We start from the raw sequence: 23,833 nt of genomic DNA on the forward strand, positions 1-23,833 counted from the left end.
TCTTTCTTATCCCTCCTCTTCCTTCTCTTTCTCCTCATCATCCTCACCTTTCGCTTTTTAGTTATGTGTTTTAGTTACGCACTTTTTCCTCCTCCTCCTCCTCCTCCTCCTCCTCCTCCTCCTCCTCCTCCTCCTCCTCCTCCTCCTCCTCGTTCACCTCCTCTTCTTTATCCTTCACTACTGTCAAGTATATCCCTCAGTTACGCATTTCTTATCAATATTATTCCTCCTGCTCAACCACCACCACCACCCCCAACACTTCACTTTATCTACTTACGCTTACAACCTTCATTCCTTTCGCCTTCGTTCCCTTCCCTTAACTGATCCAAGCTTACCGAGGATCACGCGTTCTCGCCCCTCTGTCGCCGCTGATCCGTGACTCATGCCTTGCAATCCGGCACACCTCTGTAATCCGGTAATGCGCTGCTAATAACGGACCTAGCCAGTAAATCCTTACCTCCCCGTGTTAATCCCGTTGTTTCTTGCGCTTGTCCAGTGTTTATTGTTTGTCTGATCCGCTCGTCTGCGCTTTTGTCAGTACCGCGCTCTGGAGGGAGGGAAAGATAGAAAGAATGGAAGGAATAAAGGAATAAAAATAATAACAATGAGAGAAAGAAAAGGGAGCTATTGTAGTGATCCGCACGGCTGCGCTTTCGTTCATGACTGCGCTCTAGAGGGAAGGAAATAAATGTACTAAGAAAAAGGAAAGGGGAAAGGAACAAAATAATAACAAAAGAGAAAGAAAGGAGAGCGATAAACGATTAACAATGATACATACGAGAAACTTAAATCATAGCGGAACTGTTTATGTATATAATAAGGAACGCAAGAACACGAGGACACAAGGGAAGCTGCAGGAAGCCATCAGTTCTACACGTGGCGGTCCCTGTTGGCCTGTTTGTTGATGGTGACTTTTTTTTCTTTTTTTTTTTTTTTTCTTTTTCTTTCCATCGCGTTTGTGTCAGATCAGTCACGCGAGACGAAACTCAAAACGTGTGATTAAGCGATTTTCTTTATCAATTGATGTATTTACTCATGCATTCATTACGCATCTAAAATGAAATATCTTTACGTTTTTTTTTTTTTCTCTCTCTTAACAGACGTATGTAACAATTTTTCCACGTACTAATGACAACAGATGTAACAATTTTTCCACGTACTAATGACAACAACTAACAAGGTGATTAATAAGTACAAGCCACTGTGTAGATATAACAAGATATAAATAAACATATACTTGTACATAAATTGACCAATTTCCAAAAAGTAATATGAACTAACAGATGTCGAAGCGTCCACAGGTACGTATGTAAACCTTTGTCCTGCTAGCTGGATGGATGGACAGATAGATAGATTGATTAACCACATCCATTTAGCATTTAGTTTACATGTGTTTATGTTATACGTAGATCAAAGCCTCCCTGCACCCTCACATCTTTCCCTCCCTCTCATTCCTCCTCTTCGCTTTTCTACCCTCTTATTCCTCATTTCCTCTTTACTCATTCCCACTCTCTAAATACTTCTACTTTGTATATTTATTTTATTTGATTCAAGTGTTCGTTTTTGCATTTTCTTTTGTTTTGCATAGATATTCGACTTGATCAGTACTTCTGTACAGAGCTTGTTTTCATTAGATTTTTTTTCTTTATTTTTTTTTCCTTTTCCCTCCTTTTATCCTAGCCTTGAAATTTTGTATAAATATTTGAATCATTCTGAAGACCAAGCGAGTTATCAGCTTTCCCATCTTTCATTCCCTCTCGCCTTCCTGACCCACTGATCTTCCCGTGAGGCCTCATTAACACCTGCTTCGGTTGTCCTCCTCTCAGCAGGTGTCCCAGGTGTCCAGCGAGTGCCGGCAGTGCGGGAAGCAGGTGTTCCAGATGGAGAAGATCGTGGCGGAGAAGGCGGCCTGGCACAAGAACTGCTTCCGCTGCAAGGAGTGTAACTGCATCCTGACGTGAGTGTTGCGGCGAATACTAAGGCTGACTTAACTTGGGTTCTCTCAGTATGGAATTTACTTCAGCAAACACTTTCACTCATATGGTCGCTCAAAGCCCTGTGATAAAAAAGAAAAAAAAAAAAGCCTGGACACTTTTTTTTTGTAAGCTACATTAATACTGTATAATGCCAAAGTAAATGTCAAAAAAGAAAAAAAAAAGATGGATACATGCACGAAACGAAGATGGGGAAAAATTTGTTTAGTACCGAATGGATTAAACTATCGCTAGGATCATGAACACACCCTTGAAAACCTGCAGCAACTTCTACTTTTGCCTGTTAAAAGTATTCGAGCTATAAGACGACGAAATATTTGAAAATACCTTAATCCCACTTCCCCACCCACCCTTCTCTCCCTCCTTCCTATCTTCTCTCCTTTCTTCCCACCCTTAACGATTTACATAGCCTTTTCAAGCTCCCTTCTTTCCCTCTCCTGGAGTAAGCTGGAGACCAACGAGAATCATGAAAACACATCCACTAGAGCCTGTTGAAAGCTGTGCCTAGACAAAACGTTAGAGAATACAAGTTTACGAGAATCTTCATACTAGCCTCTTCAGATCCTCTTTCCCTCTCTCGTCGCAGGCTGGAGACGTACCAGAGTCACGAGGGCGTCCTGTACTGCAAGCCTCACTTCAAGGAGCTCTTCAGGCCTAAGGTGGTGGTGGAGGACCCAGACGAAGCCCGCAAGGAGAGATGTGAGTGGCTGTTCTTGTCTATTGAGAAAAACACAGGAAGAGTTGAGTTGCTGGGTGTCTTGATGTGAGTGACCGAGTGTTGCTGGCTATCTAGGAACAAGGAGGTACAGGAGTTGAGGAGCTGTTGGGTGCCTTGGTGTATTATTGGTGGGTATTGGTGTATTTCGATGCCTTGATGCGATGAACGGGTGATAGATGTGATGAGTGATGGTTAGATGCGAATATTGTAGTAATAGAGGTTCTGATTGCAGTGGTGGGGAGTCTGAGAACGTTTGGAGTAGGCTTCGTTCATTATTATTATTATTATTATTATTATTATTATTATTTTTATTATTATTATTATTATTATTATTGTTATTATTGTGTCAATGATTATTTTGTCATTGTTTTTGTTTAATTTATAAAAACTTATTTGTTTAAAAGTTTCCATACCTTATTTGTTATATTAATTCTTTGTTTACATGTTTATTTATTCGTTCATTCACTGTTGTTTTTATTTACGTGGGTGTAAGCGGGCAATTTTTTTGCATCCACACAGCCATGAATGAATGAGACAAGCCCGCCCCGCCCACCCAAGGCTGCCTCTGCCCTTGGCGTGCTGGTCTGCTCAATGAAAGCTTAGGCGTGGGCTTTTTCATTTATTTGCGTGATTAATTCGTGGTATTAGGCATGCATACGGGACTGTGTGTGTGTGTGTATGTGTGTGTGTGTGTGTGTGTGTGTGTGTGTGTGTGTGTGTGTTCTGCGGAATATTTGCACTGCGTCAGATAATTATGAAAGAAAAGATTCATTACATTGTCTGCGGCTTTCTGTGAATTCATATTAAGGCAGCTAGCGGTCAGTTGATGATGATGATGATGTGACAGGCTGCGTTTTAATTGATGTTGACGCAGACAGAACATCGACCGCCCATGTATCTTTTTCTCTCTACGCCATCCATTGACTGGAATACTAAAAAATAAATAATGATTAAAAGAAGTGGACCACGGGAAGAAAAAAAAAAGTTCATTAAATGGAATCAAGGTCGGGTTCTCGTCACGCATTTTAATCTTGCTGGTGGTGGTGGTGGTGGTGGTGCTGCTGCTGCTGCTGCTATTGGTGAATTCAGGTGTCGTAATTTTCCATCCATTCGTTCACGGCGGCATATGATCTCAGTGTTGCCATGTCCGTTACTTTCAATAAGTTAATCTACCAGTCAACCAATCTACTAGTTTGTTACCGATTCAGCGCAATGGAATGTTTGAGTTCGAACCACTACCTGGAAACCGATCCCTTAATTGGTTCACTATCCGAAATTACGTAGGTTCAAGGTTCACCACTCCTCATAGCGTGACGGTCAGCCAGCCAGCCAGCCCAGGCTAGTCACGTGATGCTTCTGAAAACTGTGACGTCACCAGCAGTCAGTCAGTATTTCACCCCAAAACGCATGTGAAGGAAGATTCGGCCAGGCCACCTTGATCCTGAAATAACTCCTCGATCTTTTGTAAAACTTAAATGACGTTTGGAAGGATTCTCTTGTGATCATTGACCCAAGGAACGGCGGAGTCTTGGCTCTGATTATCTCCAGAGTGATGGCGATTATTGATGTTGCAGAAAAAGGGAAGCAATAATGGCACTCGTCAGGCGAGGAATATTTAGTTTAATGTTTGGGATCCATCGCGTTGCGGCGTGGTGGTGTCTGGCACCTCAGCAGGTTATCACAAGAGTGCAGTCTGGCTGGCTAACTCACATCCACTACACCTGGTCTGTCTGTCCTTCCTGCCCACCTGCAGGCGCCTTTATTACACCCACTACCTGTGTTATGTCGTTATATGTTAACCCGTGCCGCTAATGTGAAAAAAAAAGCTTAAAAGATCAAGTTTCGATTTTCACGCGCTTGTGACAATCTTGAATCAAGGAAAAAAGGTGATTTGTTTGTACATACTTTCGCGTTCAAGTGTTAGAGCATTTTTGACACCAGTGTGTGTGTGTGTGTGTGTGTGTGTGTGTTTGGAGGTGGTGTTATTGTCATGGCCAGGTCGCGTGTCAGTGTTGCGTTACCGGGTCGTCGCGAGCTGCTTGTGTTTATAGTTCACACCAGCAGCATCAGGATCCCGGGCGTTGCTTGGAGTGTCTTGTGTGCACATCTGAGTCATTCCTCGCATCTCAGAATCTCGAATCGAAACAGTTGTTTCGTTTGTGGTGATAATGAGAATGACTGGTCAATACTCTCATAAATCATGCATGAGCGAGAGAAAATTGAAGACTGAAAAAAACACTGATAATATGACGACAACGATAATAATTTAAGCATTAGAGAAACGTTATCGAGTTTAGACTGAAAAATGAGAGAAAAATCAAGGATATAGATAAAAGTTAATGCATCAGAGTAAGAAAAATCCTATTGAGACCGAAAATAAGCCATAGAGATATTATCCATACGAAAAAAGGCGAAAAACATAAATGAAGGACAAATAGCGTAAGATGTGTGCTGTTTTGCGTGTGAGACTCTCGTCTTGCCTTACCCTTTTCATCTTAATACGACTCAAGCACCGATAGATTTGCAAGACTTTTGTTTGATTTTACGTGCGTGTGGCATATTGAGCTGCTCTTTTGATCTGTGTGTTGATCCCTGGATGAGTTATGACACACGGTAGGGGGGAGAGAGAGAGAGAGAGAGAGAGAGAGAGAGAGAGAGAGAGAGAGAGAGAGAGAGAGAGAGAGAGAGAGAGAGAGAGGGCGTTTTTATATAGGTATATTTAGTTCAATTCAGACAGGTTGTGTGTGTGTGTGTGTGTGTGTGTGTGTGTGTGTGTGTGTGTGTGTGTGTGTATACTGGAATTTCAAGGTTAATAATTGTATAGGGTGACTCACTCGCCCAACCACCCACATCCAAGTACACACACACACACACACACACACACACACACACATACATGCAAGGAACGTGAAACAGCTGTTGGTTTGTAGTTGTTGTTATTATTATTATTATTATTATTATTATTATTATTATTATTATTATTATTATTATTATTGTTGTTGTTGTTGTTGTTGTTGCTGTTTTTATTATTATTATTATTATTATCATTTTAGGCTGTCAAGAACGTAAAGTGTATAAAAGAGAGAGAGAGAGAGAGAGAGAGAGAGAGAGAGAGAGAGAGAGAGAGAGAGAGAGAGAGAGAGATAGTTAGTGAGTGTGTGTCACCCGGACAGTGTTGCGGAGACCCAAACTCATCGTGCTGGAGAGTCAGCCTCAGGAACTGGCCGAAGGGGTCGTCAGATGTGAGTCACTAGTCAACACTTCCTTACTACTACTACTACTACTACTACTACTACTACTACTTCTACTTATTATTATTCTCCTGGCCCTACTATTATTTCTACTCCTCCTCTTCCTCCTCCTCCTCCTCCTCCTCCTCCTCCTCCTCCTCCTCCTCCTCCTCCTCCTCCTCCTCCTCCTCCTCCTCCTCCTCCTCCTCCTACTACTACTACTACTACTACTACTACTACTACTACTGGTGTGTCACTTTTTGAGTGTCTGGTAGCGACAGACTTACTATTTTTATTTTTTTTTCCAGTTATGATGCAATTTGATGTTTTAACTTGTCACTGTATTTTCGCTAAGTACATAATGTTTTCTCCACTTTAACTAATGTGAAGTGTTTTGAAGTGTTTACTAATCAGTTGTAGAATTTTGGTGTTGTTTTACTAATTGATGTGTTGCTGCGTCGCCCAAGAAGTGTGTGATATATTTTACTTATTTTCTTTAACTGTTTTCCTGACGTGCATGGAGTGTTATGATCTGTCACGTGACTGTTGTACGTGTGTAGTATTTTATTTTCGTTATCATTCGTTAAAAACATACATTAGTTGGAGCACAGCCCATTAGTCCGATTAAGGGACGTGCGTGCTTGTGTGTGTGTGTGTGTAGCAGCAGACTAATGTGTGAAGGTAATGTTGCATGAGGACGTTTGTCAAGGCACCGTCTGGCAACTGGTGGCTTCACTCTGCTGCAGGCTGAGTGAAGTCCATCTCGCCACCTTCCATCAACTGGGAGGAAGAAAATCCTAGCTAATTTGGTACCTCGCCGCATTACAGCAGCTGGGAGGAAGAAAATCCGAGTTAATTTAGTTTCTTGCTGCATTCCATCACGTGGGAGGAAGAAAATCTTTTTTTTTTTTTTTTTTTTGTTTCTTGTCGCATTCCAGCAGTTAAGAGGAAGAAAATCCGAGTTAATTTAGTTTTTTCGGTGCATTCCATCAACTGGGAGGAAGAAAATCATTGTTGTTTTTGGTTTCTTGCTGCATGCCAGGAACTGAGAGGAAAGAAATCAGTGTTACTTTAGTTTCTTATTGCATTCCATCTCGTGGGAGGAAGAAAATACGTGCTAATTTGGTTTTTCGCCGCATTCCAGGAGTTGAGAGAAAGGAAAACTAATAATTTACTCAAGGCACTCCCGTTACTTCTTGTAAGTGGCAATGTACTAGTCATAAGTGGGAGTGGGAGAGTACTGCCTGTTGTGACGGAGGCGGGGAAAGATACGTGCATGTAAATCATCAGGAAGTAGGATTATGTTACGAGAGGACTGCGGTAGTCTGTCATGTGCCGCTGTCTTGACCAACGCAGCGTCTGAGGGGAGAGACAGTCCCTGTAGGTGGTGTGTGCAGTGCCAAGAGCCAGTGCAGCGCAGACTCTGTGAGGAACAGCGCAGAGCTTTCTGATTATTTATTGCAGCCGCCACGCAGATGATCATTCGGTAACCTGGCGGCTGGCGGTCCATGCCGTGTGTTTGTAATTGCTGTTTTTTCCGCTGCCCAGGCTGTGCACGATGAGCCGCGTTGGTACAGCCGCCAGTAACAGCAGTCTGTCGTGCCAAGCGGACATTACGCGCCTTGCCTATTGGCCAGAATAAAAAGACGTAACTAGCTTTTTCATGTTTGTCCGCTTCCTGTCTCAGATGCGTTTAACTCATTAGTCCGCGAAAAAAAAAAAAAAAAAAGCAAACCAGTTAGCCACACGGACGACAGTTGTGGAATGGACGCAGATTGTCAAAGCGCTGCGTGGTCTGCTGAGGTCTTTTGATTCAGTAACGAACGCCACCAATCTCTTACATGAAGCACGACGATTCGCTTTTACCTGTTTACTACCCAGAGAGTAAAATTGTGAAACAGCTTCATGAGTCACCAGTCCAGGAAGTGACGTCATCCAAACACACACACACACACACACACACACACACACACATCTGGTATAGCAAGAATGGCTGGTCCTGGCGAGGGAATGGGGTTTGTAAGGGGGGAGAGGGAAGGCGGCTGTTCCCCTCCTGGCCACGGCGGCAGGTAATTACAGGTATGATGGAGAGTCGCCCGCCCACAGTCACCGGTCAGCGAGGTCAGGTCATGGCAAGTCACAGAGAGGCAGAGAGCAGCAGGAAATTGGCTGAAAATTACCCGTGACACTTGTGACTTCCTGAACGCACTGACAGTGAATGAGTCATGGCAGCACATCACGGGAATGACGGCGTTTGAATAAGTGCGGTCGCTCAGTTCCACGATATTTGAGGAACTACGTAATTTACATAGATCATCGCCTCGCCTCAGTTGATATAGTCACAGCTTTCAACTTAGTTAATTTGCTTCGGGGTCCTTGAAATATTGACTTTTTAAAGATACTGTTATAAGAATAAGAAGGACGCTGCGACTTGGATTTTTTTTTTCTTAGTAGTTATTTCAAAGATAAGCTCAACAGTCGTATAATACTTAACCCTCTGTAATATATCTGACCTCATTCTTGCGGCGCATTAAATCAAACCAATTATCTTTCTACATATGTATGCTTGTCGAAGGTTGAAAATTATTCCTGTGCCACAGACAAGCCTCGGATAGCGCTTGCTTGCTCTGGCCTGGCCGCTGCACCTCTCTCATTGACGGGGCGGGGGAGTCATCAGCATCAGTCACGCGGCGGCGTTAAAACAGTAATCGTCCAGCGTAACCCTCCCACCACCCGGCTCCTCCCCGCCTTGCCCAGCCCCGCCCTGCCTCTCCTCGTCTTGCTCAGTGATCCACGGCCTAGGCAGGAATATTTCTCCTTCCCCTCCGCCTTCTCGTCCTCCTCACTCACTCACTCACTTCTCTTTTCTCTCCACGTTGGTTTCCCTTTCCTCGTCCATTCTTCTCAAACCTTCCTTTCCTCGCTTCCTCACCGAACGTAATTACGTCTTCCTGACCTTCTTCTCATCTCTTACTCTTGCTCTATGCTCATATCTCACTTCGCTTCGTTATCCTCCTTCCCCTCCTCCTCCTCCTTCCCACTCGTGTCCACCTCACGTCTCCCCCTCCCTCACCCTCAGCACATTTCCCTTCTTTTTTCTCACCCTTAGCGTTCCCTCTCCTCATCTACCCCCCATACTCTTCCAATTGCCCCCTCACTCGCTGGCTCTAACTATGCAGTAGCAAGAGGCCATTGGCTGACAGTTCTGTTGGGTCGAGATTGCAGGGAAATTTGTTCAAGTAGTGCAGTTTATGTTCAATTAGTCACGTGGTTTATAATTATATTGGTTTAGTTGTGTTGGTAGATGCGCTTTTATTTCGTTTACATCTGTGGATAGTTTTTAGTTTTTACCTTTTTTACTATTTTAAATTTGAACTGTGCCTCACTGTGCCTTTTTTGTGTTTGATTTTAACTTCACTAGTATTTTATGCACTCTATAATTCCGCCCTATATGACCGTAGTTGTTGCGACGCATTGGTAGAAAGTTTTAGTCGCTTCACTTAGTCTGGTTCTTTTTCTTCTTGCTGTTATTTATTGGTGGGACCGTTTTTTCTCATTTTTTTCTTCCTTTTTTTTTAAGACTAAGCGATGCAAGATTGCGTATTTGATTTCCCTCTTGCTATAACTGCTGGATTTAATTTTTGCACATTCTAAAACTGTGATTTGATTATTTGTGTTTGTCTCGCCTCTTTCCTTTCCGATATGTTTAATGCCGAAAAGAAAGATGTTTCATATTGTTTTCGAACGTATTTCTCTCTCTCTCTCTCTCTCTCTCTCTCTCTCTCTCTCTCTCTCTCTCTCTCTCTCTCTCTCTCTCTCTCTCTCTCTCTCTCTCTCTCTCTGCGTTATATTATTGCTCGGATTTCTTATCACGCCATTCAGAGAGAGAGAGGGGAGAGAGAGAGAGAGAGAGAGAGAGAGAGAGAGAGAGAGAACGGAGGGTTATTTAATTAGGTCTGACTGAAAATGTTAATAAATAAAATAAAGTAAGCTTCATCATTAATCCCAAACGCTTCTTTATTCGCTTTAAGAACTGACAGGATTACGTAGTTTCATATTTTTTTTTTTATTTCTTCCCCTGTCCGTCATCTTTCCCCCTTGCTTTAATGTACAAAGAAAGAAATTAGCCTGCCATTCATTCAGTCCCTGTATAGCGCTACCGGTCCTTCCCCGACGCTTTGATAACCTCCCGCGGTCTCCTCTTGGCAGCTGACACGGAGGGAGGCAAAGGATAAGAATGCCATGCGTGTTGTCTTGTCTCGTCTCGTCTTGTCCAAGAAACATGATGTGAAAAAGGGGTGTGCGATGACAGAGGAGGAGAAAGAAGAGGAGGACGGGAGGAAAGGGGTGTTGGTTATGTGAGTCAACAAGAAATTAGTGAATATATAGCTTAGGAGTTTCACTCCTCGCTAGTCCACTTCCATTCCTCAATCTAATTTTTCAGGATCCCTAGCGTGCATGAGAAAGCAGCAGGGTGGTGGTGGTGGTGGTGATTAGGGCAGGGGTGCAGGAGGACAGCAGAGGAAGGAAAGAGAGAGAGAGAGAGAGAGAGAGAGAGAGAGAGAGAGAGAGAGAGAGAGAGAGAGAGAGATGGCTGCCTCATGCATAATCTCTCTCTCTCTCTCTCTCTCTCTCTCTCTCTCTCTCTCTCTCTCTCTCTCTCTCTCCTGCCAATCCGTCTTTCCTTCTCTTTCATCAGTGCTCCTCCTGTCTTGCTGCGACCGAAGCTTTGGAACACACGTGACTCCCACGCTGAACAGAAAACTGAAAACAATAACAAAATAATTATAAAAAAAAAAATCCCTTGCTGTATATTTAGGGAGGCTTAATTAACGTTTCCGGCGCAATATTTAGCGGCGAGCGGCGTCTGAGAAAAATTGGCGGTGATAACTTTGAGAGCCCTGGGAGTGTGGCTCATAGCAGGCTGGGGTTATGTGGGCAAGATTACAGCCTGTGGAGTGGCCCCCTTCGACCTGCGGCAGCCTGCGTGGATCCTTCCCTTCTCTGCTTTCTTGCCTGCTCGTCTCTCGGCCGGCACCTCCAGTCATTGGAGTTTTGTTCTGAGTATATTTAGACTCGCGACCCAAACACGTGACATGACTAAGAGGTCGCGAAGTTGGAAGACGTGATTTTTAGGGTTATTGTTTTTGTTTCTACTAATGGTAACATATGATGGTTAGTTGTGCATCTTGGTGTGTTGTGATGGTGCTGTGCGCTGCTTAAAAGAAAAGAGAGAGAGAGAGATGTTAGTGGTGCTGGTGATGGTTGTGAAAGAGGGGAGAGCCATTGTTAATAGTTCTTCAGCTTCTTGACACCACACATTCAGTACATCCCCTCTCCCAACTCCCTCCGTCCATCCCGCGTCACTATGAAGGTGTTTCTATATCTATAGTAGCAACAGTTTGATGTACACGACGTGACTTGAGACGAATAACTCTTCAGCATGATAATATGCCATCTACCTCTCGTCATCACGCCTGGAGCTTATTGCTTCACTGAAATTTGAACACGAGTTATGTCGGTAGATTCCCTAACACAAATAGACTTGTGTTGAGTAATGCATGCCTTAACCCAAGTAAGTACTCACTGTTCCCCTCCACAGCGACCAACAAACCTGACTATGGCCTGGAGGATTTATCCCATGCCAACCTGAAGCAGAAGTTCAAGATGTTCGAGCAAATCTCAACAGAGGAGGAGCGAGTCCCGGACCCTATCCCTGTGAGGCGCTCGCAGTCCCTCCTCACCAAGGCCGCAAGGTTGGTGGTCTGCGCCTCTCTCTCTCTCTCTCTCTCTCTCTCTCTCTCTCTCTCTCTCTCTCTCTCTCTGGCTAATCAGCGAATGTTTACTGTACGATTTTAAGAGTAGGTCATTATTTTTTTCCGAAATCTGTTTTGGTATAATTGCAGATAATTTTAAATGTTTTATTTACTCAAAAAAAAAGCGGAAATTTCGCAATAGATGTTTAGTTAATTCTGTATATATATATATATATATATATATATATATATATATATATATATATATATATATATATATATATATATATATATATATATATATATACAGCAAAAATACTAATAATCTAGTTTTCAGTTTGCGAAATACTAAAATAACCAAGAAAATTTTATTGCGTGTGTCATTCATGTATTGGGAAGTGCCAAGTGATGGGCGGCGTGCCCTTGGTGATTGAGTTGTGAAATGTACGTGTCGTCACAATGACACCATTGTGTTCCAGCCAATCCCGAAGCAGCAGCGAGGAGGTGGTTACCGTGGCCTCACCATCTAGTTGGTGTGCTGCTTGTGGTTCTATGTTGTATATTTTGCTTACTATTCCAAATCCTGAGTGGAATGAAAGAGAAGGTTGACTGTGCTAGTTGAAACTAGCACCGTCAACTAGCTAGTCATGCAATGCATCTGGTTGAAACAGAAAAGGCGAATGATGCATCGGGCGTGATGAAAATATGTGAGCAAGAGAGAATTATGAATCGAATGGAATAACTAAAAAAAAAAAAAAAAAAAAAAAAAAAACTAAGGTGAACAGACTAAAAGATAATTGCCGTCTAAGGAAAAATCTTATCATGGAAGTCTATTGAAGGGACATCAGTGGAAAAAGCTTGTTATAAATGGAATTTTCCTGAGATATGCATGTGTTGAGGGTATGTCTGGTAATAGTAATACCATTATGTAAAACCCGACTCATAACAGCAACTGCGTCACCAGTGTACACGAGCCAGCTAAACGTGAACACACACACACACACACACACACACACACACACACACACACACACACATCATTGTGATTATTTTGATATTTTGCAAAATGACAGACTAGATTGGTGATGATTATGGAAAATAATCTTAAATTCAAAATAAAGTAGTAAAGTAAAGTAAAAAAAAATAAAAATAAATAAAGACTTATTTCATTGTAAGGCGTGGTCATCACATCATCAATCTTCACGTTCCAGATTTATGCAGTCTGATGATGACTACGGCATTGAGAACTCAGAACTTGGTGAATATGATGAAGATGAGGAGGACGAGGATTATGAGGAGGATGAGGAAGAGGACGGTGAGGAAGGCGAGGAAGGAGAGGATGGTAAACTCAACAAGAAGAGTCGGGCGGTAAGTAAGAAGATTCTTGTGGTGATGAAGGATGGTGGGCCACATTCAGGGTGGTTGCGGCAGGAAAGGCGGGAGGCTTTTAAGGATGAACACAGCCATCCTGGCTCTTGAGATATTTCGTGGTGGAAATATTAATACTGGCAGAATACAAGGACTGTGATCGTAATTTTGAATAATCCTTTTGGATCTATTCTTTAGAGACTAGCACTTCAGGAGCCACCCCCTCCCCTCCCTCCCTCCCTCCCTCTCTCTCTCTCTCTCTCTCTCTCTCTCTCTCTCTCTCTCTCTCTCTCTCTCTCTCTCTCTCTCTCTCTCTCTCTCTCTCTCTCTCTCTCTCTCTCTCTCTCTCTCTCTCTCTCTCTCTCTCTCTCTCTCTCCCCTTTTTTTTTAGCCTTTTAGTTAGAGTGCTTCTTACATAATAAATAAACAGACAAATAAAATAAACCTCTGATATGACACTGATACAAACTAAACCAACATAGAGGCTGCTACCTGAAGCCTGTGTCTGCAAGTTGCCAAACTCAGAGCTCATTTGCTTAGTACAAAGCATTATGTAATGAAATATAACAGGAACACTTACCCAATCTCTCATCCACATTTTTGCACACTACTACTGATTTAAGAGTTCTTTACACTGGCAGCATACACATCCCAGTTTTTTTTTTTTTTTTTACACACTTCTGATCCATCAATTTTTTACATTGCCAGCACACAGAAGTTCCCACTTTTTTACACAATAGGCCACCTTTTTTTTTAGACTATTAATTCAGGAATGTGTCACACTGCCATCATACATAAATCCCCACTTTCTTTCACACTACTAATCCAGGAATTCCTTATCATTTGGGCACAATCAGCTACAGGGTGAAGCATGAGCAGTGGAACTGGTGGCATTACAAACTTACGAAGGAAAAAAATAAATGAAAAGATAAAAGAGGAAGTAAGATGGAATGGGATGAGATAGTTACAAACAGACTTGGTTCTTATACTGGTTATTTAAAATTAGGATAGAATCAGTAATCAATGGTAAGTACTGTTATATTCATATCATAATAATATTGTGAAAAGCTGAGAAACTGAGCTGCTGAAACAATAAATAATATCTCTGATCAATCCATAAGAGAACATTAGTGGGATTCCTAGAGTATTAACTTGTATTTGCTGTATTACTAAGAATTACACTGTCAAGCTGTGGTGTGTGACTGTTTCTTCCTCCTATTCCCAGGCAAGCTTCAGTGGCATGAAGGATCTGAAGGCCGGTTTTGCACGCAAGAACCGTCAAGATGAGCTCACCAAGAAGCGAAGGCAGGAGCTGGCAAAGTTCCGACAGATGCTGTGCGCTGTATGTGTTTGCATCTTGGAATCTGAAATATGAGAATGAATTTAAGCAGCAGTTGCATTCGTGTGATTAACAGCAAATCTGCCTAATTAGGATGAATATGTCAGCTAAAAGTAAAATGCACGGGTTTCTATATTTTTCACTTGCTCATAAAAGTAAGACCTTTTAATTGTAAGCCATGTAAGTTAAAATGTGCATGAGATTAGCAGTTAATGCAACTTTCTCCTTAGCTGTTCACTGTCACCACAATATCCTGCTGTGAAGAGTTTTGAGTATTCATGGCTTTTATTAAGGGTTTGCTGCCTTTAATACCCATTAATGCCATTCCAGGGAAAGAACATATCCACAAGGGAAATATTTGAGGGTGGCAATGAGGATGAGAAGGGTCAACTTCGACGCAAAGAACAGATTAAGATTGAAGGTCAAATTGATGCTAAGAACCTGAGGGAACGTTTTGAAAAGGGCCTGTCTGTGGTTGAAAGTGACTCAGAAGAAAGCGGCGACAGAAGGGAAGTGGATAGAGTTTTCAAAGAAGCAGGTTTGTGTGCTGTTCATTGAAGCTTCATTGATTCTCCCTTAAGATTATTGATCCTTGAAATATATATTTTGAAAACAGACAGAAGCTTGATGTTGAAAATAGGAGTAGCAACTTACTAAACAATGGCATCACTTCACAGAGACTGCCAGCAAAGCACGCAATCTCTTCAAGCAAATAGACAAGACCGTTGCTGAGGGCGGGGAGGTGGTGCTGCGACCAGCCTCCTCAGCTCAGGCCCGGCGGGAGAACAGGTTATCCCGAGATGTAAGTGGCTCTGTTTAACTTCACCCACCACTTTGTTATCTCCCTTCATGAAAGTTGTTATCTCCCTTCATGAAAATTTTAAGCTACTGAAATTTTGGCTTTTGTCTAGTATTAATTATACTGCTTCATTAATTATGTGACCTGATAAATCACGTTATGGTGAATATGTTGCAGTACAATTCCTGGCAATGTAATGGTTTCTTTCATTTTGATGTATTCCACTGGTGTCCCTTGCTTGTAAGTATTGCATCTTTTCTATGCTTATTTGCTCATGTATTTATAAAGAAAGGTTGAACATCCTCATCAGTAGTTATAGTTTCTTCTTTCTAACATTTGTCTCTTATCCACACAGATTCTTGGAAGCTGTACTTTGGGAAAAGTCCTTGGTAGCTTATGAAATAAATATCTTGAAATTTGCATTCATGCCATATGGTCCCAGTTTATGAAAGCCTCTAGAAAGTTATTTCAAATATTCATAAATTCCATTATTTTTTTAATTTGTAGTGTTTGACTTATTTTGCGATGAAGTGGATTCCTGCACTTTGCTCGAATTCCATTTCCACTTTTTTTTTTCTAATGACCAGAGATGTTTATGGATAAATAAGACAAATATTATGGATAAGTAACTTCATCACCTAAAAAAAAGGTAATGTGTAAAAGCATGAATTTTCAAGGCTTCAATAAATCTGGAATCAAAATGGCATAGCTAACCAGCACAATCTTTTTTTCTATTTTGAACAAATACATAAGAGTTACTTAAGAAGTGCCTGTGGTGTGCAGAGAATGAATGGTGAAAGTTTTGAAAGTTCACAGCTAATTTTTTTTTATGCCAAGTAAAGGTAAAGGAATGAAATGCAAGTGGTTGAGGGAATCAAGCACAGCATCCTTTGTTGGTTTTAACCACAGGGAAAGAAGAGCAGAAAATGGCGTAACTAAGAATGTATAGGATTGATAGGTACTGTTGGTACAAGAGGAAGACCTCCCTGCCATATGTTGACATACATGAGAGGGTGGAAGAGAAGAATGAGAGGATTAGAGAATGCAAGGACAAGAATAAGGGGGACCATCTTTGTTTTGGCCATCCTCTGGAGGCAGACTGTAGCAACAGGTATCAGATTTAGATGGATATTATAGACACATTTATGCATATGTTTTCAATTTAAGTACAGTGAATGCCGACCTGGTTCTTCCATCATGAATGTTTTGCAGCAGGACTTGCTTCCTGCATGGACTGCTGCAGGAGAGATTCTAACCAGTGAGTGTTGCTGGTATGTTGCAGGGCAAGCGCATTCGAAATTTCACTTCTCAGATCTTTGAAGATGAAGATGAATCTAATGAGGAAGAAGGTGAAAGGTCTTCCCTTGCTGATCGCTTTAAGTTCTTTGCCACGTATGAAGAACGTGCTAAAGAGGATGCCAAGAGACGGAAAAAACTATTCCTCTGCTCATCGGATCCAGATGGAGAGGATCAGGTTGATGAAGACCTAGATAAGACGCATTTGCCCAAACGTTGCATGGCATTTAATTGTGCGGTGTGCCGGCTTCGGGTAATTTTTCCCATGGTCACTGAGTTGTCCCCTTTCCTGGCCCCTACCCCCTCCCCACCCACCAATCCCTGTGTTGTCTGTGAGGTACCCACCATGCCTGTCCGTCTGAGTGATCAAAAACCTACACACACCCTCACTGTGAAGGACCAAGATCTGTTCAGAAGTAGCACACGAGACTGGCACCTCACCACCACAGCCTCACCACCACAGGCCAGATTCAGACTCATCACATTCAATAAGGAGTTTCATTATTTAAGATAAATGAGGGTTTGCTTTATGTAACCATGGGTGATGACTCCCTCTCACATCAGATTAATTTTAGGATAATAGACACTTAGGATAATAGGACACACACACACACACACACACACGCACACACACACACACACACACACACACACACACACACACACACACACACACACACACACACACACACACACACACACACACACACACACACACACACACACACACATACAGCTCTTTTCCAGTAAAGCACAACAAGGTAAATACATTAATTGGCGGCCACTGCAAAGACAAAAATAGGATCTCTTAACTTCATTGCATTTACACACATTGCATTTGTTGTGGTATGACCGTAAACTACAACCTTTAATTTTTAAATATGCCAAATGTGAAAGCCTTAACAGCAACATAAGAGTAATAGTGAAGCATGAGGTATAAAAGCAAAGTTACGTTATATTAATCTGACATTTTTGCCAAGAATTTGTCTCCTGCCTCATGAGTCAACCAAACTGGTATTTGCATGTTACTGTAGCTGTTCTTAGTACCCTTTCCAAATTTAGAACATTATTAAGTTTTATCCTTCTGGATGTTTTTTTTTGTATTGTAATAGTTTTCTTTGGTATTGTCTTTTTTTCCATACTGCCAACAGAAATACAATGATAAAGATTTCTTCATGCACTTTCACTTCACTGTAGTGATGGTATTAGAGTTTTGTGTATATCATGTACATGAACTTTTTACAGTACTATAATGGTCTGTAACAGATGGGTGCTTTTCAGAGTCAGCTTGCCAAACTGTGATCTTAATGATTCACAGCCACACACTATTGTAGAGTAGAAATAAAGTTTTGGCAGGCCATTGGAAAGGTGCACCAGGTACCACATGTCCCACAGGCTGCAGGTCACACATGTCTGATCCTAGAATTGTAAGCTCTTGCTAGACTGATTCATCAATGACTGAATACAGTAACTTGAACTGCAATCACTACATGAAACAGCAATACCAGTTCCCTTATTACTTAGCCATCACATTTTTCACTGGCTTCCCTCATGAGTTAGCATCACCCTATGGCACTAGCTAGACCTGTCTAGTTCCACCTATTCTTGAAGTCAGACAACCTTCACCCTCTTATACTTGCCCTGTGGTGGTGATGGGCCATTAACCCACATAGCTGGAGTCCCTCATCTAGTATCCAGCCAACCTGTGACCGTCGGAACTGTCACTCTTCCTCATGAGCTTTGCGCCTTAGATCTAGTTTTCACAGGGGAGGGATGAGGCTAATATGTTGACTTGACACTTCCCAAACACCATGAGGTATGAATATATACTTGTGTATGCCCAATGGCTGTCTAATGCTCTTAAAGCTGAAACTAACCAGTAATGTCTTATTTTACTGGAGACATGAGCAAATGAGGCAACACTTTTCTTTAACTTGGTGTTCGCTTGCTTGTTTTCATTTATGTTATATTTTGTTGTCTTAGTTTTCATAATACATGTATAAATAGAATGAGTGATATGTTTGCAATAAAAGTTAGACTTCAGTCTAACAATTTATAGTAAGTGCATTATAACAGGCTGGATTACTTTGTTTTTGTTATTGAGATTTTTTCCTTCAAGTTTTCACTCATTATTCACGTTGAAATAACCACACTTCACTTTTATTGGACAGTGCTAAGGCAGTCATGTCTTGTAGAGGTGAAGTGCAATGGATGTGCTTGTCCCTCTAATGCCCAGTTGACCCCATGCTTACCATCACCTTCAAGCAAACCACCTATGCTCTTGATACCACCCCACTTAACCCATTGGCAATAATGTCAATAATAATTTTAAGGATATCCTAAGATGTGGTACTGAGCAGAGTAATTGCACAATATTTTTTTAGCCATATAAGCATTTTTCAAAAGCTAATAAGTAATTTTAAACTGATTTCACATGATCCTGAAGTAATCAGCACGAAAACACCAGTTAACAGGGAGGAACTAATGAGCAGACAACACTGAGACATGAGACACGGGATACTGTTGAGCCAATAACTGGACAGGTCAATTGCAGGCAAACAGTTTATGAGGAAGACTCCTCAGTCCTTATGATCTTTGTCACTTTAGTTAGACATCATCTATGAAGGGAATTCTTTAACCATTCCTTGCTTTCACCAAATTACGTTTTTTTTTTTTAATTGAATATTTTTTTGTTGTGTTTTCTCACCATACTACTGTTCTATTTTTCATCATGTCTTTTGTCATTTTCTTTCACATCCATCTCTTTTCAATAACTATGTAGTTTTTATTCTTTTATACCTTGTGTCTTTTATTTAAAAATTATCCTGGTTAGACACTACAAGATGTTTAGGGGAGAAAGCTCAGTAATTGTTCTTTGTGTATTACACAGACACACACTTATGACATGTTGGTCTTTGCATTGTTTGTGTCAGACTTTTGAATGCATTGTCATTTTTATTGATGTTCTACTTGACTGTAAATCCTGTTGTGTTTTCTCAGTTTCAAAGTTTATACTTAAATTAGTCCTCCTCCTCCTCCTCCTCCTCCTCCTCCTCCTCCTCCTCCTCATTTTTTCTCTCCTTTCTTTTTTCCTTTTTTTTTTTCTCTCTCTCTCCATCTTTCCCTTTGTATTCATCCTGCTCCTGCTTTTATCTCCCGTTTTTCTCTTGTCTTTGTGATATGGTACAGTGTTATTTCTCCATCACTTCACCCACACCCCTCCTCATGCTCATTCTATACCCATTTCATTTATTTATTTAATTTGTCAGATATTTATTGTATTTATATGTTCACTTTCTTCAACTCAGTTTCTCCATTTTATTTTCTTCCTTATTAATGTGACTTTTTCTTTTTTTTTCTAATGAGTTGGATGTTAATTTGGTGAAGGTCTTTGATAAGGGTATTTGGAAGTCTACAAGGCTAACATGTTGCACTGGTTAATAGATCACCAAAACCCCCCTTTCTCTTTCTCTTTCCCTGTGCTCCCCCTGGTAACTTGTGAAACCAAAACACCAATTTGATGTGGTCCCTTTGATTGTGGTCACAAACTGCAGGCATTCTGTTTAGGCTCTCCCTTTAGACTTTAATTTCCCAACATTTATTTTGAAAACACAATGGCAGGTACAAATTTTATCGATGTTTTGTCTTTGTCTTTTCCTTTATCCATCTCCTTCCTTCATTCCTTCCTTCCTCACTTCCTTCCTTTCCCTTATTTATTTATTTTTGTTTTACAGTATTTTTTTGTGTATTTTTTTTTAGTTCAAGTGAATAGTTGAACCACTCTTTTATTCTTGTTATGTTGTATACCACTTTTTTGTCATGTTATCTTTCATATGCCTATAAAAGGAAAATTAATTAAAATTCAGATTAAATAAAGATTTCACTAAATAATATATACCTGGAGGCTAATTCAAATAAATAATTGCTCTCAGTTGCAAATGAACACAAGAGTGGAGTAGATACTTTTGTGGTTTTGCTCTTAAATTTTAATAGGAGTCATATAATTGTATACATCAACCTACCCATAATTTATCCTTCGTGTATGGATGTGTGTACCTTATTTTTATTTTACTAATACTTTTATCCCAAGTAAGTCCCAGTAACTCAGTCTCCTTGCAAGTAATAATTCAACAACTAACTGATACACCTACTCCCTTTTATTTCACAGCCCCGTCACAAGTTAAACTGTAACACCCTTTTACTTGTGTATATATTTTTTTTTCATTTATTTTTTTCAGGCATTCTTTGTCAGTAGATGTTTCTGATCTAACAGTGAAGCATAAGAAACTAATCACCTTCATTATTTTGTTGATAAAAGGTAGCTAACCAGCCACCCAGATGTGACTGCAGACTCTGATTCCACAAACCCTCCTCTCCTTGCTTCACTACCTGTCTCACACCTCCACTACTACCTGTCAGCCCAGTCACTGCACCTTTACCCCCACCATGACTCGCCCCAGCACAGCAAACACACTTCTCTTCCAGGGCATCGACATGGAGGAACTTGAACTTGGCCGAGACCCCAACCTGGTGAAGTGCACAGACAACTATGAAGACGAGGTGGACTGCCGAGGCACCCGTAAACTGCTGGCCAAGTTCAAGAAGATGGAGAAGCAGGCAGAGATTATTGATAAAGGTAGAAATAACAAGGAGCCACTCTTGAAATCTTCTAAAGTGGGGATTTTCAAGAATCAGAAAGCAACACAAGTTTTCTTTACATTTTTCTGGAGTACACTTGTGCCATCCCTAATGCAGTTGTGTATATACTTATGAGCACACTTGTGAATTTGTAATTTTTGCATGATAGAAATTGATTTAAGCAGCCTGAACCAAGTCTATCCTGATAAAAATAATTTTATTCTTAGATGTTAGAAGGGTGTAACAGTGTATTTCACTGCAGTCTTCCCATTCAAACCCTAGTATAGATTTGTCTAGCATGTCACTGTTCCAGTATTAATTGTCCACATTAAGAATGACATTTGTGTACTTCTTGTAAGTAGACTATAGAAGCAAAACTAGGGCATTTTCATTTTTTATTTTTGTTTTGCCTGAAGGAGAACTGAAGTTCTTATTTTCCCCTACTTTTTTCTGACATTTTACAATAACATTGCCAATCCAATGCCGGCATGCAGGTCCTCGCCCCCCAAAGCAGTTTACTCCACCCCCAGAGGGAGAGGAAGACTACGACTCTGACGAAGAATATTCTGACGAGGAGTATTCTGATGAAGAAGAGGAAGATAGCGAGGAAGAAGACAGTGAGGAGGAAGATAGTGAGGAGGAGGATGGGAAGCCAAAGTATAAGGATGAAGTCCTGGAGATGGTAAGGAAGACAGGTTTTGTAACATCTTGGTACAGCTGACTGCAGCATAACCTTAATGTTTGGTGTTGAATTAATGCAGATGTCTGTAAGTGCTTCAAGTCTGAACTCTCATCATCTAAAATTGCCCTGAGATCTTTCCATTTCCATGTCCAGTTCTATAGGACTTCATTACATGTAAGGGTGCAACCTTATGATTTGTTTGATGTTCTCCTTCATGTGTATCTTCTCTGATAAGACAAGTAGCTCACTTTTACAGAGATTCAGCTATCAGGACTTGTTAATTTCAATTAATGATAATAGTGCTGGGAGTATTTTTTGTAAGCACACGATAACACAGTTGCCTTGTGTTTGTTGATGTAATTTTGAGTAATACAAGTATTGTTGAGTGGTATGGAAATAGCTTGGGTTACTCTGTGAAAACTGAAGCTACTATAACAAATGCCATTAGTTAAGGTTATGCTGTATTCTTTTAAACTGAATTTTTTTTTATGTAAAGTTTTTAAATAGAAGAATTTTTCTCTTCACATGTGTATATGACATGTATACATGTTACATATCTTGAGGTTTGAAATTAATGGATGGTGTGGAGACCCTTTATCATTTATTTTTGGAACATAAGTGATTTTTACTACCAAAACCTTTTTACCCAATATATTTTACTATTGTTAAGGTTTGAAAAAAGCTACTCAGAAGTTGGTGTACATCTGAGATGACTGATATGTTTGTTGTTATTGTTGCCATTGCAGCTGGTAGGTGTGGCAGTGGTATAGGTGAGGTACTCGCAGTGTACAAACTCAATATTCTGCTTTTGTAACCCTTGTTGCCCCACTCATTTGCCTTATCATGGTGATGGTAAGATTTGGAGCGTGCATGCAACTGGTCCTGCCACTCACTTCAGTTACTAGAGTGAGACTTTTTTTTTCACATGTTCAGTTGGCAATTGTAACTAAAAGCTTTTCATAAATTGTTTAAAAGTAATTATCAGTCAACACAAGTTTGATACACACAGGAGGGGAGGATTGTTGGCCTTCTGGTCTTGCTACAGTTAGATCAACTTTTCAGCTTTGCTCTGCATCTGTTCTTTGCAGTGTGAACAAACTAGTCCAGATTTTTTTTCTCACCAGGTATTTCAGTCTCAAAGTTCTCAGTACATTTAAAAGCTCTTTTTTTCTTAGGAAACTGAGTTCACTGAGCAGATGAACAAAACTTGGAAAGTATCATAATAATTTATGAAACATGCACTCAGGGGGTGTGCTATCACCAACTGATTTGTTGGATTTACACCTCAGAAATAACATCTCATGGAAGCATGGAGACAACTTTCATTAGTTCGTTTTCAGTTTCTTTTCTATTTTCTTGTAGTGAAGACATTTTATTGTGAAAAAACGCTCATAGCTTTCCTGACATAGGTCAAAAATGAGCTTCCACTAACTTTGAGATTCTGCAAACAAGTTGTTTTTATGTAAGTGTGGCAAGATTAATGTTCTCATGAGCTGCTGCATAAAGTTGAAGGTTTTGCTTGGTATTTAACTTCCTTCAATGATAATTTGCATAGAGGTTATAGTTTTTTTTATTTTTAAGATAAGATTTCCAAACTGGGACCTAAAATCAATTTTAACTCATTGTTAATATTTCTTTCTCAGCATTTCAGTTTTATTTCATCCATAGCTATTATTCATGGTACACTTGAAAAGTTTGTAGTTCTTCTTATTTTCTTGTTTTAAGAAAAATGTGCATTGATGTGATCTTTGACTTGTCATGTCAGGTCACTCAAAGCTGTGTTGCTAAAACTGTATGTGGATGAGGTCTTTGAGGGTGTGGCTGGAATACTCAAACATAAACACTAATGACACACTGATAGTAAGACAAGATTATACTGTGCATACAGAATTTTTCAGTATATTCCAATGGCTGAATTTCTTGTTCAAAAACAGCATATCTTTGGAAGACTTGATCTTCTGCAAGCTCCAGATAAAACAATTATCATTCATGACAGCTGATTCCATTAGTTGC

At 40.6% G+C, this 23,833-nt stretch overlaps 1 protein-coding gene across 22 annotated transcripts in view; it reads left to right on the forward strand.

Annotated features, from left to right (window-relative positions):
• LOC135099804 (titin-like) overlaps window positions 1-23,833 on the forward strand; it is an 88,124-nt gene that overhangs the window by 47,811 nt on the left and 16,480 nt on the right. For 9 of the 22 annotated variants that reach the window (XM_064002353.1, XM_064002345.1, XM_064002336.1 and 6 more), the window contains 11 exons: window positions 1,827-1,957; window positions 2,581-2,693; window positions 5,886-5,954; window positions 11,545-11,698; window positions 12,910-13,066; window positions 14,292-14,408; window positions 14,736-14,943; window positions 15,083-15,207; window positions 16,487-16,753; window positions 20,986-21,136; window positions 21,633-21,820. In XM_064002353.1, coding sequence (XP_063858423.1) covers window positions 1,827-1,957; window positions 2,581-2,693; window positions 5,886-5,954; window positions 11,545-11,698; window positions 12,910-13,066; window positions 14,292-14,408; window positions 14,736-14,943; window positions 15,083-15,207; window positions 16,487-16,753; window positions 20,986-21,136; window positions 21,633-21,820 — 1,680 coding nt within the window. The remainder of the gene's footprint in view (window positions 1-1,826; window positions 1,958-2,580; window positions 2,694-5,885; window positions 5,955-11,544; window positions 11,699-12,909; window positions 13,067-14,291; window positions 14,409-14,735; window positions 14,944-15,082; window positions 15,208-16,486; window positions 16,754-20,985; window positions 21,137-21,632; window positions 21,821-23,833) is intronic. The other 13 variants (XM_064002348.1, XM_064002347.1, XM_064002338.1 and 10 more) reach the window with 7 other exon arrangements.

Source organism: Scylla paramamosain, chromosome 4 (genome assembly GCF_035594125.1).
Source record: "Scylla paramamosain isolate STU-SP2022 chromosome 4, ASM3559412v1, whole genome shotgun sequence".
In the NCBI taxonomy this organism is placed as follows: Eukaryota; Metazoa; Arthropoda; class Malacostraca; order Decapoda; family Portunidae; genus Scylla; species Scylla paramamosain.